This window comes from Mustelus asterias, chromosome 2, assembly GCF_964213995.1.
Source record: "Mustelus asterias chromosome 2, sMusAst1.hap1.1, whole genome shotgun sequence".
NCBI lineage: Eukaryota > Metazoa > Chordata > Chondrichthyes > Carcharhiniformes > Triakidae > Mustelus > Mustelus asterias.
In genome coordinates, this window is record NC_135802.1 from 120,596,062 (window position 1) to 120,613,108 (window position 17,047).

The 17,047-nt window shown below is 43.1% G+C and overlaps 1 protein-coding gene across 8 annotated transcripts in view; it reads right to left on the reverse strand.

Moving 5' to 3' along the window:
* Positions 1-2,079: 2,079 nt before the first annotated feature.
* Positions 2,080-17,047, reverse strand: part of znf622 (zinc finger protein 622) — a 37,285-nt gene continuing 22,317 nt past the window's right edge. For 4 of the 8 annotated variants that reach the window (XM_078240715.1, XM_078240734.1, XM_078240726.1 and 1 more), the window contains 5 exons: positions 16,538-16,783; positions 14,957-15,119; positions 11,496-11,608; positions 9,232-9,372; positions 4,175-5,633 (listed from right to left, as the gene is read on the reverse strand). In XM_078240715.1, the coding sequence (XP_078096841.1) occupies positions 5,500-5,633; positions 9,232-9,372; positions 11,496-11,608; positions 14,957-15,119; positions 16,538-16,783 (797 nt within the window). In that variant the 3' untranslated portion in view covers positions 4,175-5,499. Of the gene's footprint in view, positions 3,738-4,174; positions 5,634-9,231; positions 9,373-11,495; positions 11,609-14,956; positions 15,120-16,537; positions 16,784-17,047 lie in introns of those variants that run through there. The other 4 variants (XM_078240752.1, XM_078240771.1, XM_078240742.1 and 1 more) reach the window with 2 other exon arrangements.

The window sequence follows — 17,047 nt, forward strand, 5'->3', positions numbered from 1 at the left end:
CCCTGTAATCTCCTAGTCCAACCTATGTTTCCTAATTCTCTCCTAATAGCCTCATAATTACCCTTCCCCCAGCTAAAACCACTGGCCCGAGGTTCATGCCTATCCCTTTCCATCACTAAGGTGAACGTAACCGAATTGTGGTCACTATCACCAAAATGCACACCAACTTCCAAGTCTAGCACCTGGTCTGGCTCATTTCCCAGCACCAGATCCAATATAGCCTCACCTCTAGTTGGCCTGTCTACATACTGAGTCAAAAAACCTTCCTGCACGCTTTGAACAAAAACTGACCCCTCTAACGAGCTAGAGCTATAACAATTCCAGTCAATATTAGTCAAGTTAAAATCCCCCATAACAATTGCCCTATTACTTTCACTCCTAAGCAGGATTGACTCCGCAATCCTTTCCTCAACCTCTCTAGAACTTTTAGGAGGTCTATAAAAGACTCCCAACAGGGTGACCTCTCCTCTCCTATTTCTAATCTCCGCCCATACTACCTCAACAGATAAGTCCTCATCAAACCTCCTCTCTGACACTGTGATACAATCTCTGACCAATAATGCTACCCCTCCCCCTCTTCTACCTCCTTCCCTACTTCGACTAAAACATTTGAACCCCGGGACCTGCAGCATCCATTCCTGCCCCTGCTCTATCCATGTCTCTGAAATAGCCACAACATCAAATAATGATTGACCTGTACTAATGATGGTTGGTTCATTTCCGGCTGGGATGAGCCGGGGGTGGGTAAAATTACTTTTGGAAATTGTTAATTTTATATTGCCAATGCGATGTAAATTCGGAGAAGTGTTGGAATGCACAGCACTTTTCTTCCTGCATACGTTGGTCAGTAAAGAATGTCTTTCACCAGGATACTGTTGTCGTGAGTCTTTGTCGTAGCTGAATCCACTCTTTGCCATTTTTTTACTGAGTCCGAATGATATGACAGAGAAAGCCACTGTTGATGCTGATAGCTTCAACGTCACTTTTCCCACTCGCTATCAGCCTGTTTTTTATTCAGGAAAAGTCTGCTAACTTTATGGTAACTGCCTTACACTCACTTGCTTCCATGCTGTTTCTCCTGGACTTTCTCAGATCACCTGAAATTCTGTTACTTCCTTCTATGACATCAGACTTACAGTTAACTCTTTATGAGACTTATTCTAATATACTCCATTATACTACATCTCCCAAGTCTCTGTTCAGATTTCAACGTTAACTGATGTTCCTGGAATCCCAATGCTTCAGTCTCCTAGTCATTCTGAACAATTCACTGTTGTGTAGTATCATAGGAAATCTGGCCTCTTTTTGCTCTCCTTGGCAAATGTCATTTTTCTTTCTTTCCCAATGTTTTCTTCTTTTTCCCTTCCATGTTCTTACCAAGCCTACATTTCCTCTCATTTGTAAGAGGCATTCTCAGCCTGATCTGTGTTCCGGATATTTTGAACAGAATTTGAACTAGACGTGGGTTGCGTGGGATAGGGCCTGGGTTTGGTGTCACCTGCTTCAGTGTCTTTTTTCATTTGTAATGATTGCGACCTCCCTAATCTCTGTATTTCACACTCTTCAAATAAATCCTTTCCTAGACATTCTCATGACCTTGTAGGAAAATAAAGTGACATCAATGGTCCTTTTGATTCCTGTTTTGAATTGAATGTGTGATACATCTGAATATTATCTTTTCAAGAGACCCAATCACCAAACCAAATATTGGGGTTTAGTTTTATCATATACCAATAAATCATCGATCACAGATGATGTGCTCTCTGCTTGAAATATGGGGTGGGATTTTCCGGCCGCACTCACCCCAAAACTAGAAAATCCTGCCCAAAGTCAATGGATCTTTGCATGGTTTGTCTACCACCCACTACGATTCCCAATTGCCCCCATGGTCTCAGAATAGATATATATGTTGGCCATTTTCCAATGCAAAATTTTCTGATCAGCTTACATTTCTCATTTGTTATTTGAGCCTGATTTCACCCCATCTTCATGTAGTTGCCAATACTGTACGGACTGTCATTATAACAAGCTCAACTTCTTCCCCAAATTCAATGTCACATTTTTCTGGATTCTCTGTTTCAATGCATGATAATGCATTCTCTACTATTTGATTTGGTTTATTGTCACATGTATTAACATACAGTGAAAAGTACTGTTTCTTGCACACTATACAGACGAACCATACCGTTCAGAGAAGGAAATGAGAGAGTGCAGAATGTAGTGTTACAGTCGTAGCTAGGGTGTAGAGAACGATCAACTTAATGCAAGGTAAGTCCTTTCAAACGTCTGACAGCAGCAGTGAAGAAGCTGTTCTCGAGTCGGTTGGTATGTGATCTCAGACTTTTGTATCTTTTTCCCAAAGAAGGTGGAAAAGAGAATGTCCGATGTGCATGGGGTCCTTAATTATGCTGGCTGCTTTGCCAAGGCAGCAGGAAGTGTATACCGAGTCAATGGATGGGAGGGTTTGCATGATGGATTCGGCTACATACACGAGCTTTTGTAGTTCCTTGCGGTCTTGGGCAGAGCAAAAGCCATACCAAGCTGTGATACAAGCAGAAAGAATGCTTTCTATGGTGCATCTGTAAATGTTGGTGAGAGTCATAGCTGATGTGCCAAATTTCCTTAGTCTTTTGAGAAAGTATGGTTGGCTTTCTTAACTATAGTGTCGGCATGGTTGGGGGGGGGGACCGGGACAGGTTGTTGGTGATCTGGACACTTAAAAACTTGAAGCTCTTGACCCTTTCTACTTCATCCCCGTTGATGTAGACAGCGGCATGTTCTCCTTTACACTTCCTGAAGTCGATGACAATCTCCTTCATGTTGTTGACATTGAGGGAGAGATTATTGTTGCCGCACCAGTTCACCAGATTCTCTATCTCATTCTCTGGTGTTTCTCTTGAACATATACCATACAAGTATCAAACTTTGTAAGTCTTAATTTAAACCCATGAACTACTGCTACTAATGCTGCAAGCTCTTTTGAATTCAACAGTGACTAAAGGTTTCATAGAAATCATAGAAACCCTACAGTACAGATAGAGGCCATTTGGCCCATCGACTCTGCACCGACCACAATCCCATCCAGGCCCTACCCCCTTATCTACCCACAAATCCCTCCAACCTACGCATCTCAGGACACTAAGGGCAATTTTTAGTATGGCCAATCAACCTAACCCGCACATCTTTGGACTGTGGGAGTTTGTAGTGTATTTCTATCATAATGTAATATCAAACTGCTAATGCTTCCTTTGTAATTGCTTTGTATCTCTTCTCTGTGTCTGTTAATGACTGTGATGAATAAAGGACTGGTCGGTGTTTTTCATCCCTTTGTACTTGAAGAGTACCCTTCACCCATCCTGTAGAGGCCACTGCACCAACTGTTACACAAAGGCAATGAATGGTGTTGGGAAGATGCACAACAGAAATCATTCAACAAGATCCAGGAGAGGTTGAGGTCATCAGAAATATTAACACAGATATGACCACTTGGCACATCATAACACTTGGAATAACAGCAACTCCAGCGATCTTTCAACAATCAATGTCAAATTCCTTACAGGACTTGCACAGAATTGTTTGCCACATGGATGATATGAATGAGAGCAATGCTGAGAAGACTACAAGAGGCAGTAAATGCTAGATTTCACAACCAACAATCGGGTTTCTTGGCCACATGGTGAGTGCATCAGGAACAAATGTTGATCCACTGACGACCAGAGTCATAAAAGAATTTCCAGCTACAAGAGAAATCATGGAATTACAAAGGCTCATGGGAATAATGAATCAAATAGCAATAAACAGAGCTCAACAAGCCACTGCACCAACTTTTACATAAAGGCAATGAATGGCAAGAAACACAACAGAAATCATTCAACAAGATCCAGGAGAGGTTGATGTCATCAGAGATTAGCACAGATATGAGCATTTGGTGTATCATAACATTCAGGGCTATGGCAAATGGGATTAGGTGGGAGTTCAGGTGTTACTATTGTGTCAGTGTGGACTTGATGGGCTCTATGATTCTGATCTGAAGTTGCCTACCATGACAGTGGATGCTTCCTCTACAGGATGGGGCAAGAGTGCTCTTCAGGTACAAAGATGGAAAATGCACACCAGTCCTTTACTCAAAGTGCCAAAATGATGGATGGATAAAGTTCAGAATTCATGATTCTGATTCACATCTTAAGTTTTTAATAAGAAATGTTTGCAGTTTCCTCTTTAGAATCAAGAAAGTCATTTAAAAAATAAAATAAAATGGGGAGTAAAGAATTACTTACTATTTGTGCCATGCACTGACATTTGCTACCAAATAAACCTGTTGGACTTTAACCTGGTGTTGTTAAAACTCTTACTGTGTATTCCCTGCCCACCAGTTGACTTATTCCAATCCATACTCTCATTATTTTTAAACCGTTTAAATTCAAAAATTAAACATGAGCAGTTTAGGTTCATTTCAAAAGTGTATTAGTTTAATAGAACAGCAAAAAATGTTGAAAATTTAGAAGGAATTATAATGAATTTTGGTTTTTTGCCCTCAAAATTCTCCAAGCTCACAAATATTCAAAGACTTCCAGGTCTCACAATGTACATCCTAGCTGTGAGGGTTTGCAACACCAACAAGAGTTCAAAGCAGCAGAGGTTCATCTGTTAAATCCCCAACTCCCTGATTTCCAAAACTAAACTGTATTGCTATGATGATGAACTGAGGGAGGCAAGGCTCTTTCCCAAATCGAAGAGAGGGAATAAAAATATAGCAAAGTTCTCACTATTAAACTCTTTAATGATCCCTGCCTTAAATCATTCATACCCCTTTATCGACAGGATGGGACTTGGCAGTGATGCTGCCACTGTCCATCAACATTTCATCCTCAGGTTCCAAGAATGAGAACAGAAATAAGGTGGAAACCATCGACTTGGCGAGGGAAGAAAATGTATTCTGCTTTAATACCTGTTTGAGTGATTTCTCTTCTGTACTGTATAAAACCTCTACTGATTTTCACTCTAACCTTTTGTATATTATCATTCTGAAAGCATACTAATGGGATTACATTATGATTAATATGTGAGAAAAGGGAAGATGCCACATCATTACTTCTCCATTCATTACAAAGTACAAGCAGGTACACTTTTAAAAAGGCAGCAACTTCATACGGTTGAATACCTCATAGGGTTATTGCTATGCAGGTTTCCAGATTTTATACATAGCCAAAATTATGTAGACGTGCAGAACTCAATGTATATATAAATGAAAATAACAATTAATATTAAATGTTAAGCAGCATAGTACAGTGTTAATTAACTAATGTTTCAATAAATGTTTTCCAATCTTCAACACTAATATAAACCTGCAAATGAAATGCCAGACATGTAAAACACATGAGAACCCCAAATATATAATCAGAAAAGGCAGCAAAATATCTCAAGTTACAAGCATTGCAATCATCCCCTGTATTAACCAGTCGACATGTACACACTGTCTGCTTACTGGAGTTTGAATCTCTAAAACAGGACTTGAGGTCTAAAATGCATCTGTTTCGTAGCATTGTTGGACAATGCTGTCTTTAACATCCACTTGGATTTCAGCCTTTGGACATACTGCATGTCACGCTCTCTTCTCTGTGATGCTGCTTTCGCTAGTAAGGAAAAACAGCTGATCACAAAAAGCACATGAGCTTAATTCGCTACTTTACAACCGCATATCATCACAGACTTTCAGAATCAGAGAACTGTTACAGCACATAAGGCGGCCACTTGTCCCATCATGTCTGCACAGGCAGGGGAAGGGGGGGGCGGCAGGGGAAGGGACAGGGGGGGGGGCAGGGGCAGCTGGGGGGGGGAATTGATGCCGACTTGATGGGCTCAATGGCCTATTTCTGTACTGTTGGGATTCTATGGTTCATGACTTAGTGCCATCCCTGTGTCTTTTCCCCGTACCCCTGCACAATACTTGAATAGAAATAATCATCTGATGCCCTCTTGAATGTCTCGTTTGAACCCGTCTCCACCACGTTTCCAGGCAGTTCATCCCAGACCTGAATCACTGGTGTTAAAAAGTTCTCCTATCTACTGCCCCTTCATGATTCAGATCATTTCTATCCAATCTCCTCTTAGCCGCCTTCTCTCCAAGGAGAACAGTCCCAAGTTCTCCAACCTAGCCTTCTTCTCTCCAAGGAGAACAACCTCAACCTCCCCAATCTATCCTCGTAATTGAAGTTTCTCATCCGTGGAACATCCGTGTACACGTCTTCTGTACTCTCTGCAATGCATTCACATCCTTCCTATAGTGTGGTGCCCAGAACTGTACATAATATTCCAACTGAGGCCTAACTAATGTCTTGCTCAGCATTGGCTCTTGTACTCTATGCTTCTATTAGTAAAATGCAAAATACCATACGCTTTATTAACAGCTCTCTCAGCTATTCTGCTTCCTTCAATGATCTATACACATATAACGATCTTTGCGAAGATCTTTGCGTTGTCAATGGAGACGGGAGAGGTGCCGGAGGATTGCGGATGTGGCTCCTATTTTCAAGAAGGGGAATAGGGATAGCCCAGGAAATTACCGACCGGTGAGTCTAACCTCAGTGGTTGGTAAGCTGATGGAGAAGATCCTGAGGGACAGGATTTATGAGCATTGAGAGAGGTTTAGTATGCTCAAGAATACTCAGCATGGCTTTGTCAAAGGCAGATCGTGCCTTACGAGCCTGGTGGAGTTCTTCGAAAATGTGACTAAACACACTGACGAAGGGAAAGCGGTAGATGTGGTTTATATGGATTTTAGCAAGGCGTTCGATAAGGTCCCCCATGCAAGGCTTCTAGAAAAAGTGAGAGGGCATGGGATCCAAGGGGCTGCTGCCCTGTGGATCCAGAACTGGCTTGCCCAAAGGAGGCAGAGAGTGTGTATAGATGGGTCTTTTTCTAAATGGAGGTCGGTCACCAGTGGTGTGCCCCAGGGATCTGTTCTGGGACCCTTGCTGTTTGTCATTTTCATAAATAACCGGATGAGGAAGTGGAGGGATGGGTTGGTAAGTTTGCCGACGACACGAAGGTTGGTGGGGTTGTGGATAGTCGGGAGGGATGTCAGAAGTTACAGAGGGACATAGATAGGATGCAAGACTGGGCAGACAAGTGGCAGATGGACTTCAACCCAGATAAATGCGTAGTGGTCCATTTTGGCAGGTCAAATGGGATGAAGGAGTACAATATAAAGGGAAAGACTCTTAGTACGGTAGGAGATCAGAAGGACCTTGGGGTCCGAGTCCATAGGACACTAAAATTGGCCCCACAGGTGGAGGAGGTGGTTAAGAAGGCATATGGTGTGCTGGCCTTTATCAATCAAGGGATTGAGTTTAGGAGTCCGGGGATAATGATGCAGTTATACAAGACCCACATCAGACCCCACTTGGAGTACTGTGCTCAGTCCTGGTCGCCTCATTACATGAAGGATGTGGAAAAGATTGAAAGGGTGCAGAGGCAATTTACAAGGATGTTGCCTGGATTGAGTGGCATGCCTTATGAGGATAGGCTGAGGGAGCTCGGTCTTTTCTCCTTGGAGAGACGTAGGATGAGAGGGGACCTAATAGAGGTATATAAGATGTTGAGAGGCATAGATCGGGTGGACTCTCAGAGGGTTTTCCCAGGGTGGAAATGGGTGCTACAAGAGGACACAGGTTTAAGGTGCTGGGGGGTAGGTACAGGGAAAATGTTAGGGGGAAGTTTTTCACACAGAGGGTGGTGGGCGAGTGGAATCGGCTGCCGTCAGTGGTGGTGGAGGCAAACTCAATAGGGTCTTTTAAGAGACTCCTGGATGAGTACGTGGGACTTAATAGGATGGAGGGTTATAGGTAGGCCTAAAAGGTAGGGATATGTTCGGCACAACTTGTGGGGCCGAAGGGCCTGTTTTGTGCTGTAGTTTTCTATGTTTCTATATAGAGCCAGGTCTCTCTGCTCTTGCATCCCTTTAAGAATTTTACCCCATACTTTTTATTGTCTCTCCATGTTCTTCCCATCGAGATGCATCACTTCACTTCTCCACACTGAACTTCATTTGCCATCCATCTGCCCACTCCACTAACATGTCAATGTTTGTTTGAACTTCTACATTGTTGTCTTTAGTTTACAATACTTCTAACTTTTGTATCAGCCGTAAACTTTGAAACTGTTCCCTGCACACCAAGATCTAGATGATTAACGTTCATCAAGAAAAGCTGTTCCCAATACCAACACCTGGGGGAACACCACTGCAAACCTTCCTCCAGCCTGAAAAGTATCTATTGACCATCACTGCTACATATTATACAGCCAATTTTGCATCTATGTTGCTACTGTCCCTTTTATTCTATGAGCTATATCTTTTCTCACAAGTCTGTTGTGTGGCACTGCATCAAATCCCCATTGAATGTCCATGAACACCACATTTACAGCATTACCATCATCAACCCTTTCTGTTACCTCCTCAAAAAGCCCAGCATGTTCGCTAAAACGATTTCCTCTTTAGAAATCCAAGCTGGCTCTCCCTAACCAATGCATATGTTCCATGTGACTATTAATTCTATCATCGGCCACCTGCCTCATCACCACACCCCTGCCCCGTCATCGCCCCCCCCCCCAACAAGCCGCGTCCCATTGCCTCGCCCCTCCTCGCCACCCCCCCACCCCGCCCACACCATAGCCAATCCCCACCCCAGCCCCACCACACTGCCGTCGCCGCCACCACCACCCCCCCCCTCCCCACCCTGTCTTACCACTGCACTCCACTCACTGTACCACCGCCTACACTGTCCCCAATCGCTCCTTGCCCCGCTCCGTTGCCCCGTTGCAACTCCACCGCGTCATCACCCCCCCCATAGCACCCCTGCCATCACCCCCATCTTGCTTTTGCACCCTTACCCCCCACCCACACCGCCCCAGTCTCTGTCCTTCACCCTTCCCGCCTTGCCCCACCCCACTGTCTCTCATGCTACATCTCGTCGTCCACATCATCCCCATTGCAACCCTGCTCCACCGCAATACATGTTGCCCCCGCCCCATCACGTCATCCTCCCCGCCTAGTCCTTTCGCCCTCTGCTGCCCCATCCGTTTACCCCCAACACCTCCCACCATCATCCCCCTCCCCCCATTGCCCTTTCTCGTCCCTTCCTGTTGCCCCCTGCCCCGTCCTGGCCTTTTCCCCCTACCTGCCTTTTCTCCCCTCAACATTTCCAACATCTGCATTATTTTGCTGTTACTTACCAAGTTCACTTGTCCAGCCTAGTGCCTTGTACTGCTGCAGTACCCTGCCTAGAACACGAGTCCCCGTGGCAGCCACCGCTCTAGAGACACCAAAATGTTGTTTATAGTACCTCAGCAATGATCGATGACCAATTCTGGCACCTGAGATTTGAATAGAGAATGGAAAGATTTTAAACATGGTCAAATTAGTTCCAAGTTTGTGCCTGTGAATTTTAATCTTCATTTCACTCAACACGTCATCTTAGCTGCCAGTTTACACCCAAGTAAAATATTTTAATCCAAATGAACATGCATTTCCAGTCTTCTTCCTCACTGCACCACTCAGTTAAATAAACAAGTTTGCGCAGTGTCTTAGTGTTTAGGACTTAACGTCCTAAACAAAGTGATCCTTGGCAGTGGTGCAAAATTTCTACAACCCATTACTCCTAGTTACATTATCTAGGTTACCATGCTTACATCCAATAATATGCTAAAAGGCAGTGGTTCTCCTAAGTACCCACGAAGAGCTGCCGGTCAACCAGGGCTGGCAGATCTTTTGTTAAGCAACTTTATTAGGAAGGCAGTAGCTGTTGCTGAAACCACACCTACTGGAGGCCCAGGATTGGAGAACAACGCAGGCCACAGTTGAGTCATGGCAAGAGGAGTCTTGTGGGATGGGAGTCGTGAGGGATGGGGGTTGGCAGCAAGGTCAACTATGCAATCTCTGTGCACTCCAGGCATACACAGTCAGCGCATGCATGGTTTCTGCAAAGCCTAACAAGAGATGCAATAAAGATTGAGTGGATCCAATTCAAAATCCTGGAGATAGAGTAGATGTTACATGCTGTAGTCACATGGTTTTACATAGTAGCATGTCATGGATATACTTGATGGATATGCAATGTGAATAGTTGCTCTTTCTCCATATATTTAAGGAATATCTTCACTTGAAATAAAAGATGCATTTCTCTCTCAAAAAAAACAAGAATTTGTTCTGATTGGTCATCAATTTTGGTGAAGAAGTCAGACTCAGCTTTCTGTGCACACATTCTCTGTAGAAAAAGCAAGAATAAACTTTATATGATGGTACAATAGAAACTAAATCAGATACATACTATTTTCCCAGGTTGATGAAATGTAACTCCCACCTACCCTGTTGACTACAAAGGTCTGTGCAATACAAGTACCCATTACTGCAGTATTGTAAGATTTTATCCTTAGGTCTCAACCCAATTGTAAGTGGGTAAGGATGTACAGCACTAAATGTCCTCGCTTATTTACATTCATGTTAAAAATAAAAGACATCCTGGACCCACAGAACAAGTGCTAACTGAATAGTAAATAATGCTACTTAGGCTACAGAAGCATACGTTGCATCACAGGATTGGTAACCCTGGATTACTGATCTGGAGGAGAAAAGCTCAAGTCCCATTAGACTTTAAATTCAGTGAATTAAATTATGTTAAAACTCTTGACCACAAAAGTACCAGATTATTGTTCACACTGGCCTTGCCAGCAAAGCTCACAACTTTGCTTAAAAATAGTTGCATGGTAAGGTGGAGGAAAACAGCAGCGATAAAAAAGGGAAAATCAGATAATCTGAAAACTCAGAAACAGGAGTCAGTGATTCATCAGAATGGAGCTTTTATATGTGAATAGAACAAAGAACAAAGAAAATTACAGCACAGGAACAGGCCCTTTGGCCCTCCAAGCCTGCATCGACCATGCTGCCTGACAGAACTAAAACTCCCAACCCTTCCGGGGACCATATTTCTTTATTCCCATCCTATTCACGTATTTGTCCAGACGCCCGTTAAAACTCACCATTGTATCTGCTTCCACCACCTCCCTCGGCAGCGAGTTCCAGGCATCCACCACCCTCTGTGTAAAAAAACTTGCCTCGTACATCTCCTTTAAATCTTGCCCCTCGCACCTTAAACCTGTGCCCCTAGTAATTGACTCTTGCACCCTGGGAAAAAGCTTCTGCCTATCCACTCTGTCCATGCCCCTCATAATCTTGTATTACAACAAATAACAGAACACAAAATTCATCAGATTGTTTCACTCAAGTTTTACCTAGCCTATCAATAAAAGTGTGTAGCCAAAATCATTATAGTTAAAGCATTTGCTTATGAACCGTAATAATATAGTTACATGTAACAATCCAATCTAAACAACGTTAACAATTATGGTGCTTTTCTCAAACAGTCCAATCAATCCATATAAAGATGGAACTTTTCTGACACATTCTGTGTAACAAAGACACAACAGGACTGGATACAAACCAGAAGGAAGCATCAGCTCCATTGTTTCCTCATCATATTCCAGATTCTTGGCTGGTACATCTGTTGTTTTCATTTCAACATCTTCCCCTTCTTTATGATCAGGATAACTATCCCTATACACAGAGAAGCAAAACAACAAATTCAGCGAATGTTTTTGAAACAATAATTTCTTATACTGGAATACAGTAATTGAATTGGGGCCACTTCTAATCTTTTTAACCGCATATATTTAAATACAAATATATGGCAGAAAGCAGATATTAAGTTCCAGTTGTTCTCCACCCACCATCATGTTTGAAAGGCATCTTCTGAACAGAACTATCTGAGCTGCAGTCTGCATTGTCATTAACAATTTTACTATTAGCTAGAAATGCTGTACAAGCTTTCAAATGGGCAGGCTGGATACTGAATTTGCCTCCCATTTCCATAACATGACACAAAATACTCTGTTTTATTGACTATACTAATTTAGTTATATTTCAGTTACTTCAATGTGTATAAGATATTTTAAGGTAGTAAAATTTCCTACCGTTTTCATAAAAATCATGAAGATAATGAATGAACGATAAGCAAAGGAGTGATTCAAAGAGAACAGCAAAAGCTTGATCAAAAAGGTGTTTTTTAAACAAAGGTCTTAAAAGGAGAAAATGGCTACTCTTGAGAGTGCAGCCTAGGCAACTAATTGTACAGTTGCCGAATGTTAGCATGAAAAAGTTGTAAGTGTACAAGAGAAATCAATTGAAGGAATTCACTCTTCAGAGTTTTGGGGGCGGGGGGGGGGGGGGGGGGGGGGAGAGAAAGAGAGAGGAGAGAGACAGAGAGAAGAGGTTATGGAAATGATGGGAAGCAGTGGTTGGGGGGGGATACAGAGCAGCAAAGAACAAAGAACAATACAGCACAGGAACAGGCCCTTCGGCCCTCCAAGCCCGCGCCGCTCCCGGGTCCAGGATTGAATCCTGAATCCAGGATCCCCGCCCAATTTTCCTGCCTATCTACATCCTAATATCCTATCCACCGAGCTGTCCCTCACAGCTACGATGCTTTGTTCATCACAACCTATTAACTCACCCCCACCCCCCCATTCCAGACCATGTGATCTCCAGGGAGAGGCGAAAACCCAGAGTGAAAACCCCAGGGCCAATATGGGGGAAAAAAAATCTGGGAAATTCCTCTCCGACCCCCTGAGGCGATCGAAATGAGTCCAGGAGATCACACTGGCCCTGATCAGAAAGTGCTTCCCAACCCTATTCATTTCCACTTCTGCTTTACGAACACCATCTGAATTCCCTGCCCCCGAGACAGGTTCCCAACTATCCGCAGTCTCGCTCTGTACTGGCACCAGCAAGATGATCTTAGAATGAAGCCTTGAAACGAGAAACAAAGAACAATTAGCCCGCACCACTCCCTGGTCCAAACTAGACCACTCTTTTGTATCCCTCCATTCCCACTCCGTTCATATAGCTGTCTAGATAAGTCTTAAACGTTCCCAGTGTGTCCGCCTCCACCACCTTGCCCGGCAACACATTCCAGGCCCCCACGACCCTCTGTGTAAAATATGTCCTTCTGATATCTGTGTTAAACCTCCCCCCCTTCACCTTGAACCTATGACCCCTCGTGAATGTCACCACCGACCCGGGGAAAAGCTTCCCACCGTTCACCCTATCTATGCCTTCCATAATTTTATACACCTCTATTAAGTCTCCCCTCATCCTCCGTCTTTCCAAGGAGAACAACCCCAGTTTCCCCAATCTCTCCTCATAACCAAGCCCCTCCATACCAGGCAACATCCTGGTAAACCTCCTCTGTACTCTCTCCAAAGCCTCCACGTCCTTCTGGTAGTGTGGCGACCAGAACTGGACGCAGTATTCCAAATGCGGCCGAACCAACGTTCTATACATCTGCAACATCAGACCCCAACTTTTATACTCTATGCCCTGTCCTATAAAGGCAAGCATGCCATATGCCTTCTTCACCACCTTCTCCACCTGTGACGTCACCTTCAAAGATCTGTGGACTTGCACACCCAGGTCCCTCTGCGTCTCTACACCCTTTATGGTTCTTCCATTTATCGTGTAGCTCCTCCCTACATTATTCCCACCAAAATGCATCACTTCGCATTTATCAGGATTGAACTCCATCTGCCATTTCTTTGCCCAAATTTCCAGCCTATCTATATCCTTCTGTAGCCTCTGACAATGTTCCTCACTATCTGCAAGTCCTGCCAGTTTTGTGTCGTCCGCAAACTTACTGATCACCCCAGTTACTCCTTCTTCCAGATCATTTATATAAATCACAAACAGCAGAGGTCCCAATACAGAGCCCTGCGGAACACCACTAGTCACAGGCCTCCAGCCGGAAAAAGACCCTTCCACTACCACCCTCTGTCTTCTATGACCAAGCCAGTTCTCCACCCATCTAGCCACCTCCCCCTTTATCCCATGAGATCCAACCTTTTTCACTAGCCTACCATGAGGGACTTTGTCAAACGCTTTACTAAAGTCCATATAGACAACATCCACGGCCCTTCCTTCGTCAACCATTCTGGTCACTTCTTCAAAAAGCAGGGTTGTGGGGTTTCTTAAGTGGCTGGAAGATTGTGTAGAGAAGTCATGCAAGCATGGTACCACTCAGCTGGGTAACAAAGGACAGGTATTGAAAGAAAATGGTGTAGTTTACCATGGCAAACTGTTGAGGAGAGAAAATATACCATCTGTCACAGAAAATGTCATTTGTGACTTTTCTTAGGGCAATTTCTGTGCAACAGAACGGTGAACACTTAACAAAATGGATGCAAATGGAGTTTCAGACATAAGGAATGCAGCTGGGTGACAACATGCTATAGGTATTCAAAAGTGGCTTGGATATGTTCCTGTGAGTGAAAGGCACCTCAAATTATACAATTGAAAGGGACAATCTGTTTTAAATAAAAATCTTTTTATTTCAGATTTCCAGCATCAGCAGTATTTTGCTTTCATTTACCTTTCATAACCTTGTAAATTTCAATGAGATCACTTCCTGTTCTTCTAAACACTTGAGAACATAGGCATGACCTCCCTCTAACAAAGCTATGCTGACTATCCCTAATCAATGCCTATGGGAGATACTGACATCAAAGGTAGATGAGTAGGCATGGCTGTGCAAATCAACAGCTGCAGAGGTGGTGATTGGGAGGCCAAAGTCAGAGCAGTTTAGATTCTGGGAGTGTGGCTGTAAGCAAATTAACTTTAATCTGTTTGCAAATGCTGAAATAAGGGGAGTTGAGGGAGCTTTGAAGAATATGGTTGGTGAAGAAAAGCAGGTGATTTGTCTAGCATTAGCTTAACAATGCATGAAATGTTAATTCTTTTAGAAAGTTAATAGTTTCCACTGAAAGCAAAATCATTTCCCTGCAAAATGCACAATACACATAGTAGAGTCAAACATTTTACAAACCCCAAAATTCTTCATGGAATTGTTATTACCTAAAATCATAGAAGTCTGCAAACTCAATAGCAACATCTCCATCTGTGAAGAGCTTGCAATGGCTGCTGTCAACCATATGAGCCTGGACAGCTTCTGTCGAGTAAAAAGACCGCCCTTTCTCATTGCACCACAGGCAGACATTTCCCACGCCAACCTTTTCTCCTGCAGAAGTAAAATTATATGCATCACAAGCAGCCAGCTTTCTGCTGTTAACAAAGCAATTCTGGCATAATGAAGTGCGCGCTCAATGTGTAAGTGAGAGCAGCTGTTACTACCCAGGGAAAGGTTTGGGCATTATTCTTAAGTATAAGTGGGAACTGATTTCCACCTGTGTGGGGAAGGAAAATGGAGTCTGTGCCTGTTCCCTGAGTTATGGGAATAAACCTATTTCAACTCTCTCTCTCTCTCCTATGTGGTACCAGACCCAGCATTTTGTTTTTATTTCAGATTTCCAGCATCTGCAGTATTTTGCTCCTATGTTAAGGAAAGACTGGCCTCCGATTCCTCCTATGCTCAGTGACTAAGCAGCAAATTATATCATGTGGTGCTACATGAACCTCATCAGCGATCCCATAGTTTCTCACCAACCTCAAACTTTGAATCAAATTTTTAAAAAAAGCTCTTTCTACAGGTGAACATTTCTGAATTGTAAACTAACTTGGACATTGGATTCTGACAGTTAATTTATTACATACTAAAAATGGTAGCTGAATCACGACATTTCTCTGGCCATCAAGTGTAACTGTAGATCGGCCCAGGTTTCTGAACCTCAACCTTTGGGTGGCACGGTAGCACAGTGGTTAGCACTGCTGCTTCACAGCTCCAGGGACCTGGGTTCGATTCCCGGCTTGGGCCGCTGTCTTTGTGGAGTTTGCACATTCTCCTTGTGTCTGTGTGGGTTTTCTCCGGGTGCTCCAGTTTCCTCCCACAGTCCAAAGATGTGCGGGTTAGGTTGATTGGCCATGCTAAAAATTGCCTGTGATAGAGTCCTGAGATGCGTAGTTTAGAGGGATTAGTGGATAAATATGTAGGGATATGGGGGTAGGGCCTGGGTGGGATTGTGGTCGGTGCAGACTCGATGGGCTGAATGGCCTCTTTCTGTACTGTAGGGTTTCTATGATTCAAGTTATCCAACTGACCCAGAGTGAAACTATCAGATTAATGAACAGCTGACTCTCAATCTTTAGCAAAAGATCGAACGAATTTTCTCCAAATTAATTTTGTTTAAGTTGAATATCAATGTTGCACCATTATTAGGTGGTGCAAACAAACGACTCAAAGAGTCTGTCAAGTGTCCTCAATGCTACCTCTGCTTGGTAATTCTCCAGTGACATAGCTGAGATGGGAATTTTAGCAACACTGTGGAAGGAAAAAGATGATTGACAGATCAGTCAGTGTCACTGCACATAGGTGACAACCAACCTTTCGTTAACACAACCAATTTCTTCATTAAACATCTGGCATAAATTTCAGTAGCGACACGCAAATGGATTTTCATTTATGGCTTATTAATAAATAGGCGTCCATGAATTTACTATTGGGAACAGACAAAATTTATAGTGGATTCTTAGAGTACTTACCCAGGTACCATAGTAGCCCCCTTAGATCCACTAAATATTCAATATCGGGGATAAAAAAACTATGGAACTTTGTCATATGATCCACATTTTTTAATAGAGAACGAGAGTGATGTGAACAGAATAAGCAGTCGGTGACTGGAATGGTGCTAGTTGGAGAGTCCTCACTCAGTTCTTTATCAGCTGGCTTCTCCTGGTCCTTTAAATCATCCTCCATGTCACTGACAGAATCCAGATCCTCCCATTCACCTAATGGAAAGAGCACAAAGTGTAAACCACAGTCAATTTTAACTCTTGTTTTCCTGTGCTCTTAAATATTTATACTTTAAATCTTGGAATATGCTTTAAAACAAATGTATATGAGTGTAAATAAATATTTCAGAACAGAATTTTTTGAGTCAAATTTTGACCAATTTAAGAAAGTCACAATTTTGTGTAGGAATGCAGTGCATAACTGAGCAAATCTTGTCTTGATATTGGGATGCTACATACTTCTTAAATGGGAGAGTAGTA